This window comes from Ambystoma mexicanum, chromosome 2p (genome assembly GCF_040938575.1).
Source record: "Ambystoma mexicanum isolate Mex_15411 chromosome 2p, UKY_AmexF1_1, whole genome shotgun sequence".
Lineage (NCBI taxonomy): Eukaryota > Metazoa > Chordata > Amphibia > Caudata > Ambystomatidae > Ambystoma > Ambystoma mexicanum.
This window is the reverse complement of record NC_090923.1, coordinates 52861730-52876224: the sequence shown is the minus strand read 5'-3', so window position 1 is coordinate 52876224 and position 14495 is coordinate 52861730. Positions and strand designations below refer to the sequence as shown.

The 14495-nt window shown below is 46.6% G+C and overlaps 1 protein-coding gene across 5 annotated transcripts in view; it reads right to left on the bottom strand.

The window, feature by feature from the left end:
* The window catches only part of SETD5 (SET domain containing 5), an 875459-nt gene that overhangs the window by 13873 nt on the left and 847091 nt on the right, over positions 1–14495 (bottom strand). For all 5 annotated transcript variants that reach the window (XM_069643234.1, XM_069643237.1, XM_069643236.1 and 2 more), the window contains 2 exons: positions 14148–14449; positions 8052–8185 (listed from right to left, as the gene is read on the bottom strand). In XM_069643234.1, the coding sequence (XP_069499335.1) occupies positions 8052–8185; positions 14148–14449 (436 nt within the window). The remainder of the gene's footprint in view (positions 1–8051; positions 8186–14147; positions 14450–14495) is intronic.

Here is a 14495-nt window from a genome sequence, read left to right as displayed (position 1 = left end):
CATCTCCGGTTCCAGAAGCACCTCAAGACCTTAATCTTTGCTTCTGCTTTTGCTCTTCCTCCACCATACTGATCTGTCTGATTTGGCACTGTGCACCTGGTTACCCTCCGATTTCAGGCCCAGGTCCTTGCCCACCCAGCCACACAGCCAGACTACCTCCTGGTCTGTATCTGTAACCCTACAGTCCCTTTACATGCCCTTATCAGACACCCCTTGTCTGCACTGCAAAGCTTGCACTTGCCACCTTTCTGGCTCCACTACCAGCTGTGGTGTTATCCCTTGCTCAGCACTTTCCATTTCTACCATCCCCCTTGAACTTTTCCCCTTCCCTCTCCCCTGCACTTGCGCGTTCGGGTCACTGGGCCTAGTAAGATCGTTGTTTAGTCCTCCCTTGTTCCACTCCCTTTGCCTTGTCGCGCTCTGAATCACTTGTGTATGAGCACGATACAAATAAAACAGCACATCTCCCTACCATATGTAAGAAAGCGATCCGCTTCCAAGAATCTGTTTCCGAGAGTGACTTGTTAGATGTCGTGCGACTGGCTGGTCGGCTGCAGTGGAAAAACCAAACTATTTCATTTCGGAGGAACGTAGCAAACCAATTGCGGAAAAACAAATCTGAGGACATCACCGCGTGAAGGATCATCTTTTTTGAATCTGAAAAAACAATGGGATACTCCGAGCAAACAACTAGATGGCAGTGTATGTAAAGCATGTGAATCTAAGTAGATTCACAAGCCTCCGAAAGTCATTCGGGTGCTACTGATCCGTTTAGAATAACATTCTTTGTTTACTCCTTCATCTAATTACAGGTGGTCCCGGTAAATAAGACAATGCATTACTTACCGTAAAAGCATTTCTGATGGTTGTATCTGCTTAGATTCACATGCTGTGCATAGGTCCGACATCCAGTGGTCACTGCGGAGTATTGCATTTTGTTTTTCGTAGTCGAAAAGGGGACGTCGACAAGGCGTGTCTGTAACACTATCCCTATAGTGACATGCGTTGTACCCACAATCCCTCACGCGTCGAGGTCCCTCTGTTTGTATTTTTCTGCCCTGAGGGAGCCTTCTAGACGTGAGTGAGTACAGAAAAGAGAAATATAGTAGAGGATGTCTATGTTCCTTCCATCCGAGCGGGGAGGAAGGGCGGGCGCATGTGAATCTAAGCAGATACAACCATCAGAAATGCTTTTACGGTAAGTAATGCATTGTCTTCTGATGTTTGTTAATCTGCTTAGAATCACATGCTGTGCATAGACTAGCGAGCAGTACCCGGAGTTGGCGGTGGGTTATGAGAAGGAACAGTAGAGAAAAGATGTCTTAATACTGCCTGTCCCACATGGGAGTCAGATCTAGAGTGTGCATCTAGACAGTGTTTTGTAAAGGTGTGCACAGAACTCCAGGTAGCCGCTTTGCAGATGGACTCAAGGGGAACATTTGCAATGAATGCTATGGAAGCCCCAGTGCCTCGAGTGGAATGTGCTCTTGGCTTGAAGGGTAGTTCTCTCTTAGCAAGAGTGTAACAGAGTGATGCATTGTACAATCCATCTAGATATAGTGGACTTAGAGACTGCATCTCCTTCTCTTCCTGCTGCCACCGAGACAAAGAACTGATTAGTCTTTCTCAGTGATCTGGTTCTTTCCATGTAGAACATGACAGCTCTGCGTACATCTAGTGTATGCAGACTTTTTTCTCCCAAGCTGGAAGGGTTTTGAAAGAACGTTGGTAGTTCTATAGATTGGTTTACATGAAATTTCAAGATGAATTTTGGTGCAAACCTTGGGTGTGTGCGAAGAACCACCTTATCCTTGTGAACTGATACGAAGGGGTCTAGTACAGAAAGAGCCTGTAGTTCACTTACTCTCCTAATGGAGGTGATAGCTATTAGGAAAGCAGTCTTAAGCGTGAGGTATTTAAGAGTTGCCTTGTGCATGGGTTCGAAAGGAGTGCCCATGAGTCTAGAAAGTACCACGTTTAAGTCCCATCCGGGAGCTGGGTTAGCTATCGGGGGGTGTATTCTCTTTACCCCTTCCATGAAGGCCTTGATAACTGGTATCTTCCACCACGACACTTTAAGTTGGGAAGTGGTGTATGCAGAAAGTGCCGCTAGGTGGACTTTAATGGAATTAAACACTAGACCTGAATCCAGTAAATGGGTCAAGTACAGAATAATGTTAGTGGCAGAGCAGTCAACCGGGTTGATGTTCTTACTTCTACACCAGATGACAAATCTTTTCGCCTTGCTAGAATAGCAGTGGCGAGTATTAGGTTTTCTGGCTTCCCTGAGGATGTCCATACATCTCTGAGGGAGATGTAAATGTCCAAATTCTATGATCTCAGGAGCCAGGCTGCTAAGTTCATGGTCTGAGGGCATGGATGCAGTGTCCTGCCCTTGCCTTGTGACAGCATGTTGTACGGGCAGGGAAGTTTCATTGGGGGAGATAGGGACATCTCCATCAAGTGAGCGAACCATGGCTGCCGGGCCCACATTGGGGCCACTAGTATCATGGTAACCTGCTCTTGGTGCATCTTGTGCACCACTTTGTTGAGGAGGGGAGTCGGGGGAAAGGCGTAAACAAATTTCCCTGACCATTGAATCAACAGACCGTTCCCCTTGGACTGGTTCTGGGGGTACCTGGAGGCGTAACTTTGGCATTGTGAGTTCTCCAGGGTTGCGAACAGGTCTATTTCCGGGAAACCCCATTGCGTGAAGACGTCTAAGACGATGTTTTCGTGCAATTGCCATTCGTACTCTTTGGGTAGGGGGAAGTCTCTGCTGAGTTTGTCTGCTAGCAGATTGAGTTCCCCTGGTACATGTTGTGATAGTAGGAACATGTTGTGTTTGAGAGCCCACTTCCATATATTCTGGGACAGCTTGGACAGTCCTGGAGAGTGAGTGCCCCCTTGCTTGTTGAGATAGTACATGGCTGTGGTGCTGTCTGTGAGGACCATCACTGTCTTTCCTTGTAAGTGTTCCTGAAAGGCTTTCAGTGCTTTGAACACTGCTAATAGTTCCAGCAGGTTTATATGCTTGGATGCTAAGCTCGGAGTCCACACTCCGTGAGCAGTCTGATGGGATAGGTGAGCCCCCCATCCTGTAAGGGATGCGTCTGTAGTTAGAGTGGCCTCCACTGCGGGTGTGGCAAAAGTTTTCCCTAATAACAGGTTTTCCTTTGTCCACCACCGTAGCGAGAGAACCAAGGCCTGCGAGACCACCACTAGATCGTCCCATTGTCCGCTGGCCTGACATCACTGGCTGTAGAGCCACTCTTGCATTGGGCGCAGGCGCGCGTGAGGTACCAAATAAATACATGACGCCATCATCCCTAGCAAGCGCATTGCTTTGCGTACCGTAACCTCTCGACCTGCCACATAATGGGGGATCTGAAACAGCATGTTTTGAACCCTCTCGTTGGAGGGGAAGACGAGGCCGTCCTTTGTTCGAATTAGAGTCCCTAGGAATTGTTTGATTTGGCTGGGGTCTAAGCTGGACTTCTTTTCGTTGATGGAGAAGCCCAGTTGGGACAGAAGGTCTACGGTCCTTTGGGTATTGGAGAAGCATGTTTCGTAAGAATCCCCTGTTATGAGCCAGTCGTCGAGGTACGGGTAAACCGGGATGGATAATCTGCGCAGGTGGGCCGCTGCCACTGCCAGTACTTTCGTGAATACCCTTGGTGCAGATGCTATCCCGAAGGGTAGTACTCTGAACTGGTAGTGTTTGTTCTCTATCTTGAACCTGAGGTATTTTCTGTGCGCTGGCAACATTAAAATATGAAAGTATGCATCTTTCATGTCTAGTGTTGTCATGTAATCCCCCTGTGATAACAGTGGGATTACATCCTGCAAGGTCACCATACGAAACTTTTGGGGTTTGACAAACTTGTTCGCTGGACGCAGATCTAATACAGGGCGCATGGTTAAATCCTTTTTGGGTACAAGGAAGTACACTGAATAAATACCTTCTGTTACCTGAGATAGGGGGACAGCCTCTATAGCTTCTTTTTTCAGTAGCTCTTCTACTTCTTGAAGAAGAATAGTGAGGTGTTCCGGTGTCATGCGCCGGTTCCGTGGGGGTCTGTATTTTGGGGAACCGTTGAATTCGATGCAGTATCCGTGGGCTATGGTGGATAATACCCAGCGGTCTGACGTTATTCCCTCCCATGCTGAAAGGAACAATGTTAGCCGGCCCCCGACCGGTGATGCATGGGAGGGGACCCGAATCTTTGGGTCATTTGTTGGTATTGGGCGTGGGGCCTTTTGGACTGGAGTCGCGCCCTCTTCCTTTGCCACGACGTTGGCCTCTTTGACTGAACTGGGTGCTTTGGTTAGAGGGCCAGTTGGTAGCAGAGTAAAATTGTTGTTGGCTTTGCTGCTGGCGTTGGCCACGAAAGGAGCGTCTATTGCCATAGCTGCGTCTGTTAGGTGGCCTAGAAATTTGGCCAAGAGTCTTGATGGTATCAAACGGTGTGCAGTCATAATGTCGACATCAATAATGTCGACAGTCAAAATGTCGACAAATTAATGTCGAAAACAATGTCGACAAACAAAAATGTCGACATTTTTCGATATTTTTTCGAAATTTAATTTATTGTATGAATAAATAAATATATATATATATATGATGTGTTGAGTATGAGGGGTGGTTGGGGGGGTGTTGGGTGAGGGGGGGTTGGGGGGGACCCCCCATAGTAAATACTATTTTTATTTATTTAATTATTGACTAAATAAATAAATATGTAATTGTTATGTGTTGAGTATGAGGGGTGAAAGGGTGGTTGGGGGGGTGTTGGGTGAGGGGGGGTTGGGGGGGACCCCCCCATAGTAAATGATCCTTTTTTAGGTTATTTATTTATTGAATAAATAAATAAATAATTGGTATGTGTCGAGTATGAGGGGTGAAAGGGTGGTTGGGGGGTGTGGCAGGGGGGTGTTGATAGTTTTAAGGGTTTATAGTCATAATGTCAAAAAAAAAATGTCGACATTTTTTTTTCGAAAAAATGACTTTTTACATTATAAGTATAGGATGTCGACATTATTATTTTCGACATTTTTTTTTCGAAATTTTTGTCTGTCGACATTTTTTTTTCGACATTATGACTATAAACCGTATCAAACTCCTTCTTCGCATGTTCTAGGGCCTCATCAACTGCTTTTCCAAACAGATGTGTTTGCTCTATGGGCTTATTTATTAGGGAAGCCTGGGTTTCTGGCTTAAATCCTGAATTGCGCAGCCAGACATGGCGTTTGAGAAGTATTCCCTGAACCAGGGAACGGCCAGCTGTCTCTGCGGCATCTAAGGAGTTCTTTACGATGCCCTGGTTTACAAGAGTTCCCTCTGATATAGTAGCCAACAGGCGTGAACGCAGGGGTTCTGGTGCGTCCTCTGCTTCGCTGCGCAGCTTGCTCCACTGTGCATCTGCGTAGCTAGCTAGTAGGGAATTGTTATTCGCAATCCTAGATGAGAAGGCGGCGGAGGTCGTGATTCTCTTCCCAAGTGCATAGAGCTTCTTGCCCTCTTTGTCAGGTGGTGTCTCACTAGTAGATAGTGGTACCCCCGCTCTCTTTCTTGTGTTAGTAACTACCAGAGAGTCCGGAATAGAATGTCCCCTGATGTACAAAGGGTCCGAAGACGAAGGGCTGAAGAGCTTTTCTATCCGAGGGTTGACCCATCTGACTAAGGCCGGATTGGAAAGGGAAGGAGTTATTCTTCTCCTTATAGAAGCCAGGAGCGGAATGGACTGACTGAGGCTTTTTCTTTAATAACTTTTTCTACAAAGTCTATGTCCGGAAGAGTCTCCCCTGTGTCTATTTCAAAATGCGCTGCTGCCTTGCGCAATAGTGCATTAAGTGAAGGTTGGTCATCTATGGGGGAGGTGTTCCCAATAGGTGAGTCCTTGGGAGGAGAAGGGTGAAAGACATCAGGGTCTGAGTGCACTGATGGGGATTGCCAAGGCTGCACTGATGGGGAGTGCCAGGGCTGTGAGGTAGCTGTATCTTCCTCAAAAGCTCCTGCGCTAGTGTAAGGGTCTTCCTCAAATCTCTCCTCCTCATGTTCTTCCTCTCCACCTAAACACTCCTCATCTTCCTGGAGGTATTGCTCCTCTTCAGTGAGGTCATATGCATCTGTAGAAGGGGGAAACAGCCTAGGAATCTTGACCCTAGGGTCATCCTGGGTCCATTCTCTTGGTCTTTTGGGTGTGGGTGGGTTTTGGCTCCCCAAAAACCTCTCCATCTTTTCCATACAAGAATGGAGTCTTTCCAGGGTCTCATGGGGAACCCCTGAATAGTCTAGAGGGGGGAAATCAGTGTTTTCACCTTCAAAACGCTTCGAACGCTCCCACAAAGTCGACGAAAGGTTTCCGTCGCCCTCAGAAAAGCCCTCCGGTAGTTCAGAAGTGCCTTTAGATGAATGGGGCAGTTCCTGGCTACTCTTGTGCTTTTTTGGCGTTTCTATTTCCTTGGGTGCGGTATTCGACGTCTGTTTCGTCGTCCGCTTACGTTTGTCCTCGGAAACAATTCTCGCCAGACTCTCGACGACGAGTTCGCCAGTCGAGGGTTCTGGAGTCGGCGTTGCCTGCGTTGCGCGTTGTTTTTCAACGGCCGCTCTATGGAGCGTTACGTCGGATGTTTTTGAGGTAGCGCCCGTGTTAGATGACAGCCCAATCGCTGGTCGCGGCTGCGTTTGGGGCTTGAGACCCTTGCGGTCTGAGGTCGACGCCGGAGTGCCCTGCGTCCCCTTCGGCGCTGGTGGATCCTTCGTCCTCGACGAAGAAGAGCCGTGGGTTGTGTGCTTAGGCCTATGGGGTCAGTGTGCGTCCTTGTCGCCGGGGTGTTCATCCCCATAAGCAGGGCGTGAGCCGAGTCCGTCGGGGCCGGGGACGGACGTCGAGGAGCGCGAGCGCTCCTTCTGGGGGTTAATGACTTCCGTAACGGACGTCGAGTTATCACCCTCCTCGTCACTTTCTGTAACAGCGGCGGCGGGTGAGGAAACTGACTTAGACATAGCGTAGTCCGCCCACCTCTTAACTTTCCGTTCTTTAAGAGTTCTTGGTTTCAAGAGCTTACAGGCCGCGCAGCTGTCCTCTTTATGATCGAGGGGCAAGCAACGATTACAGAGCTTGTGTTTGTCCTTCCAAGTGTATTTGCCCCTACAGCGTGGGCAAAACTTAAAAGGTGTCCTCTCCATAGCTGAGGCAATAAAAACTGGTGATAACAACCCCAAGGGAAAGATAGGGGAGAAAGAAAGACATTCTCGACGAGAAGATAAAAGTTCGAACCCCCACTCTCCCTACTGTATGTTGGCCGGCGAGGCCTGGCCACGTGTTCGGCAGCGCCGAGGGATCTCCTCCGTCTCTTCCCCTCCGTCGAAAACTTGCTCGGCGGAGAAACAGATTCACAGCTAACGTCGAGGGGAAGGATCTTTAACAATAAGTATATATTAAGGACCGAGGTCGGTAGTAATTGTTTTGCAATGTCTCTCTAGGAGCTCCGCGTAAGGCGACCATAAGCTGGACGGAAAAAAACAATCTGAGGGACCTCGACGCGTGAGGGATTGTGGGTACAACGCACGTCACTATAGGGATAGTGTTACAGACACGCCTTGTCGACGTCCCCTTTTCGACTACGAAAAACAAAATGCAATACTCCGCAGTCACCACTGGATGTCGGACCTATGCACAGCATGTGATTCTAAGCAGATTAACAAACAAAAGAAATATATATATATCACATGCATAGGAGACGCTGTTACTGGGGTGGGAGGGACAGCATCTAAAGTAAAAGTAGGTATGGACATGGGCTTTCCCATCATACTATCCATCTCCTATGTGCACAGGCCTACAATGCCACTTCCACCAGTTTCTATTTAATTATGCACACCACATATCTAGGTAAACCAGCAACAAAAGCTATTCATTGCACCACTCAATCTTAAAATGTCTAAAGCATACTCCATTTGCTCCCACCCAATGCCAGGTGCACAGCTGTGCCGAGCAAACCCACAGCACTACAAAAGCTTACTGAGAAAAGTACATTATTTTTCTGCTTACCCGTTTCCTTCTCTGGAAAAGTGTCGCGGATAGGGGAGGACTCTCCCCTCTGTGACACTTTCGCCCCACTGCGTAGCACCCTTTCCAGAATGCCTCTACCCTCTCGAAGCCGCTCTACAGATGTAGGTACCATCCTAAAATAAAAAGGAAGTCATGGTCACAAATGTACATGTAGTTGCTAAGAAATACATGCTAAGCCTGCACACATGCTTAGTGTTTTCCATAAAATAAAATAACAGTAATTAGTTGACTCGGATTCCAATACATGTAAAGGTCAAGATATTACCGAGGCTGCTTAAAAGCAATGCAGCTGAAAACAACATTAATAAAATCAACCAGGCTTCTGTGGAATGCTAAATATTCGGGCACAGAGCACTGTCCTACCCACATTAGAAATAAGGTGGTGACGACAATTAAATTTAATAAATGGTTAATAAATGCAACTGAGCCTTCAAATACAGTGTTGTAGCAATGTTTAGTTGATGCAACGTTTAGTAACCATGAAAAAAACTAAAGGACACCTCAGGATTGAACACTAAACTGAACACATTTCAGCACCTTAGGTTGCATGAGACATTGCAAATGAGTATTTTACAATGGAGTGAATGCCCACAGTACATGACATCTCTGAACCAAGTCTGCACTGTATCCTCAGGACCAGCCTGAACTCTCAGAAACAGCAGCAGAGGCAACCAGTCATTCTTCCCTCAATCCCATTGCGAGGGCTTTCAGCTAGAAGAACGAAGTACTCTGATGGATACAATGTCGCCTTTCCAGATTACTCTGCCTTATGTCTGGCATGCCGACTAGGCCCCTAGACGTTCTGAATCACACTTGCACAATGCCTAGTATCACCCACAGGAAGGGACTACAGAGTATTTGTGGCGCCACCCAGCACGAATCCAACAGTTCCTCGGATACATCCTGCCACTGGCAGACTGGTATCATTCTGAGGCAACAGTGTAGGTCGGAGGCAGATGAGGATTATGCAGATGAGACACTGTATCCATCAAGATCAATGATACCCGTAAGGTATCTAACTTCTTCTAATGCCGGGGGCCGAAACCGATAACTCTTCAGCGGTTTTGGACTGCCATGATCCATCACCACTGGCTATGCTGGCTCGGGCAGATGGTAGTTTCAGCCTAAAGCATCTTGGGAGCCAAAGACTGCTGATCCCATTGCTCTAGTCAGTGTATACAACATCTTCGCATCCGTGCTGATGTGTAGTGGCTAAAACGCCACCTTTCGGTCCAGAAGGTTGAGCCTCTTTCTGCCTACAATGGGACAAAGTGGCAATGCAATAATGGCAGACATTGAAGGCTTGATTGATGTGGAATTCAGGGAAAGACTTATTTGCTTTTGTAAGGTTTTGTACACCTAGAGATGTTCAGATGAAGTTCTAAAATCAACTATAAAGGTTAAAAGGGATCTAGGAGTTTAGCCAAAACCCAATCAAGGTATGTGGAAGAGCAGTCAAGATCGAGTATTAGTCTCAAGAGTGAGAATGGTCTAGGGCTCCTATGAGTGCACACAGAATACAATTCCGCTTAGACAGTATGTATAAAAATACACCTATTTATTAGTCCTTTCAGAACACACTAAGATGAAGCCAGCAGGTCGCATTGAACAAAAAACATCTAGCAAAATTACGCGCTCATCAGTAGGATCAATTATATTAATAACTAACCAGTTGCAAAAAAAATCTTTAACAAGAGCCAATCAAGTCTGAAGATCATCTCCACAGCTGGTCGATGAGATGCCCATAGAAAGTGTTTATTACTTATGTTAATAAGGTTGCACATGTAAATATTACTGATTATGTACAAACGAAAAAATGTATATGTAAATATCTGATGTCTGTAAATGTGTAATATTTATAGCAAACCATTGTTTATGGTTGCCGGTGTTAACCCTGTAATGTGTATTATCTGCTTCAAATGCTAAATAAATAAAGGCTGTTAAAGAGAATTCTCAGGTCTGTCCTAATTCTCTGCCACCCTAGAGACCACCAGCTCTTTTGGTGGACTGAAGGACTCGTTCATTTGAATCCTGAGTGAGCCCTTTTTCTCAATCTGTCGGGTTTTTATCTTATTCGGATCATGCGTTTCCTCCGTTTCTGGAGTCTGACAAACTGCATAGGCATTTACTTTCTGTACGGTGACAGCACCTTCAGTGCAATGTCAGAAATTCCTTAGATTTCTCATAAGGTTTAAATACCTTTTCTTGTGTGAACTATTGTTCCCAAGAATAGTAAAGTGAAAATGACTTCACTTACCTTTTCTCTTTAGGTCCAGCACACACCATTTTATGTGGCGTACTGGGGTGTACTTAGCAGCCCCTTTTACTACCTACTCATGTAACATTTTTTATGCAACCCTCACTCACTACTTTAAATGGCTGGTGGCAGTACCGCAGGCTTAATCCTCAGCTGCAGTATAGCCCCAAATGGTGACCATTTTGTCAAAATGGCACCCCCGTTTTCTTTTTTCAGCATTTTCTGTTTGTGAGGTCTTTCTTGGGTTTTTACTCTGCGTGCCAAGCCAGGTATGAGCTCTTTGTTCGTTTTTGCCTTTGGTGGGCTTCAGTACTGAAACCCGCCTCTGGCTCCAGTGTGTCTGGAAGGGCAGGAAGTGAGGGAGGTTCCAGAAACTCCCCTGCCCTTTGTCTTTAGGAATGCATAAAAGAGCCAGTAGCTTTTGCCGACCTCCAAATTGCTGCTGCACGAGTCCTCCAAACTTCCACCCTCTTGTCCCCACGACTGAGGCTCAGGAACCCAGGATCTGCATCACTGCAACCAGACATAAGCCAGCTGGACCACTCTTCTAACTAGAGATACTGTTGACTCTGGTTACTTACCTCAGTGCCTGTTGCTTTGCTCTTCTCAGTTGAGACTTGCAGTAGCTCTTTGCTAGAGTTGATTTCAGCTCTACCCTCCACAAGTATAACAGCTTGTGACCCTACAGTGATTTTCTTCAGAAACTCTCCAACTTTGTGCGAGACGTATCAAAGATGTGCCTCAGCTCTATAGGCTGTGCTCCAATTGACTTTAGCAGTCCAGGCTCCCTGCAGACTCTTGCAGTCCATTTGACAGATAATTTATGCCACTCAGAGGTGGTAACTTGTTTTTAGACTGTTATTGCCCTGAAAGGTTTAATCTAGACTTCATAAGAAGATTTAAGTATACTCACATGCCCCGAGAAACCGTTTAACCTTTTTCCATCCCTTAACCTTTCCATACTTCCCAGCATCCTCTCCCGCAATAATACTGGTGTCATTAGGCAATGTTAAATATTGTCGACGCGTCAATGGGGACTGAGGAGTGGCTCCGGTAGGCGGTGTCAGGGTAGTCCATGCTCCCAGGGGTCCCTGCATGCCTCTAAATTTAAAGGGGAAGAATGTTTTTTCTGGTGAAAAATGTTCCGTTTCCCGTCCTTCGGAAGGGATGCCCATGCAGTATGGAGGAAAGGGGACTGGAGTATTATACACTGCACCTTCCAAGGTGTCTTCCCGTGTCCAATAGGTGGTTTCTCTCCCCATGATATCCACCTGCTAAGTACCACTCCCCAGGGGGCCTTTGCGGTAGCAGCCTCACCTCCCTGGCCTTATGGCAAGGGACTCTTCCCCCCCTGCCCCCCCGCCCCATAGAAGCAGTGACATCTGGGAGTTTGTTACATACCTTTAATAGTAAGCTAAAATTCCATGTGTAAAAAGTTAAGGTGATCTGAAAGTATCCCACTGCACTGCAAGGTGCTGTTTGCAATGTAAAAATACAGCAATTCAAAAAAGGAAACAATGTTTCGCAGTACGGACAGTCTTAAAGAGTAGTAATTTGCCCCTTGACAAATAGGCAAAAAAGGCAGAGGACATGAAGATGAAGGCTTTACTTTTCTTCAAAAAGTCAGGTTGGGATCAAAAACAAGCTGCTAATATGGGGTTAAATAGAAACCTATGGAGGGAAAGTTGGAAAAATTAAATCTTTAACAGATAGCCGCTGCCTCTTTGAATGGTTTGGATCATTAACATTGGTGGGCTTGGGCATGCTCCCAGCCCAGATCTTGGATAAAAGCAGGGCTCCTGTTTGATATTTGACCACTACAAAGAAATGCATCTATCGGACGATCAGAGGAGTCCAGAAGTGATCAGCATCTTTTGCTGTACCGGTGAAGCTCTGCTCCAAGGTCCCAATCAAGTACACACTTGTTGGTGCTTCAACCCCTAGACCGGCGGAAACAAACATTTTCAACCCCTGCTCTAGGATCCGTGCCTTCCGAGCCTTTGTAAGTGTCCTTGGACAGACCAGCTCTCTCCTGGGATACCTTGCTGCAGATTTCACCATTCTGAGTGCACCCGGTTCACCATTAACAGGTTGGCCTCTCAGAATCTACCCAGAGGGTTGATTCTGGGGAGAGAAAAAAAAATAAAAAATCAACAGTTGCTTAGAACTCAATCTCTGGACCGCACTGTTATATGTACAATGGAAGTCAGGAGTCGCATTATGTTTCGGTGAACAGCAACTCACACCGGATGGACCCTCGAGCCATATGTGCCTGCGTTTCTAAAACAATTGTCGCTACAGATTTGACAGTGGGGTCCTTAGTCGAATGCCACCTTTTGAAGTACTCAGTTGGAATACCTCGCCCACAAGTGCCCAGAGTACACTTACATAAGGTTCTGAGGAGCCAAGATAAGTAAATCATCCACTGTGGCTCGTTCCTGGGATTTTCGAAGTTGTCGTGCCCAGCAAGCCTCGCACTATCATAAGCATGTGCCAAAGCACAATAAGCAGTTTGTCCAATAGGAAATGTCCTCCAACACTTGATGCAAGCTTTAAATTCAGAGTTTTTTTGTTCATTTTAGCTGAAATTTAGCTCTTCTGAACACCCGTGAACTGCTCACATCCTTGGATTCCAAATCCCACACTGTCTTCGTCCTCATTGATCTCTCTTCTGCATTTGACACAGTGAAGCATTCAATCCTCATAAAAATGCTCCATGATACCCTTGGTTTCTCAGAGCGGGCACTGGACTGGCTTACCTCCTTCCTAACTGATCATTCCTCCAAAATCATTCTGGGCCCTTTCTCCTCCCCTACTTCCACCTCCCCAGTCTTTTTTCACCATTTCATTTTGGAAAGATCCTTCAAGATGTATTCTGGTGCCAAACTAAGTTTGGTCCCTTTGTTAGTTTTGTCTTTGGCTGGATTCACAAGTGAAGCCCGCCTCTGGCTCCAGTATGTCGGACAGGGGCAGGAAAGTGAGGGAGGTGCCCGAAACTCCCTGTACTTTAGCCCCTTGGTTACAGGAATGCACCCAAAAGGTGATTGGCTGGCTGGCTGACCCGGGAGGTCCACCCTGCTGTGTGATTGACAGCTAGGCTGGAATGAATGGTAGAAACCTGCATAAAAGGTGAGTCTTTTTGGCTTGGAAGGCTGAGTCAACCACTGGACGAAGGCATCTGAAGGCAGAGGGCGCCGTGCATCGATGTCGACGAGTCAATGGTCCCTCGAAGGCCTCCGTCGAGGGTGACGTCATCGGGTGTATAAGGAGCACGCATGGCGCCCGCTGGCCTCAGTACCGTTTTTTCCGCAGTATACGTTGCTTCGGAGATTCGGCGCGCCTCGCGTTCTGTGAGCCAAAGCAGCTGAAGCTGGATGGAATACATCTAGGATGAGGAATACTTTAGAGGACACAATCCACTCGAAAATAGGTTAATGCCTGCATGTGGGACATTACTAAAATAAGCAATCTGCAGGGAGGTGGTACCATAAGAACAGCTTTTCAAGAAAAAGTAGATGAAGCGCTAATCAGCAATCGACCCTTTGAGGCACTTTAAAAAAGGGTACATCATACATCAAATTTATCACAAACACTTGATTGAATTGTGAAGTGCATGAAAAGAAAAAAAAACTTCACTCCGATCCATAAACATTTATGGAGAGGCATTTCATGCACGCATGCCTAACAATTCATTTCTTATGGCGCATTACTTTCCACAAGACGGTAATACTTCCACAACCCATAAATATTCTCAAAACCTAGAATTATAAAAATGTTTTAATATGACCATTTGAACTTTAAGATGATATGACACTTACCACCTGCTGCTGGTGTTCTCCGAGGCTTTGCAGTGAGATGCAGAGGAGGAACCCCGAGGGTCTGGTGGACTAACCTCATCTATTTGAGGTATGAAAGGGTGGGAAGGCGAGGCAAAGCCACTATGTGGAGAGGAGGGAGGTTGGGATGCTAACCCCTGGGAGCTCGGAATGTCCATATCTGGAATAGCAGCACTGCTGTTTTGACGTGTGGGAGTCCCAGAACATCGCATTAAATCCCCTCCAGGGCAGGATGTGCCTTCCTTTGCTTCCTGTTTCCGCTTTCGATATTCCAACAGAGACACCTAGAGGATAAAACAATAGAAAGTTGAGGCAGTGTTCTGGGCACAA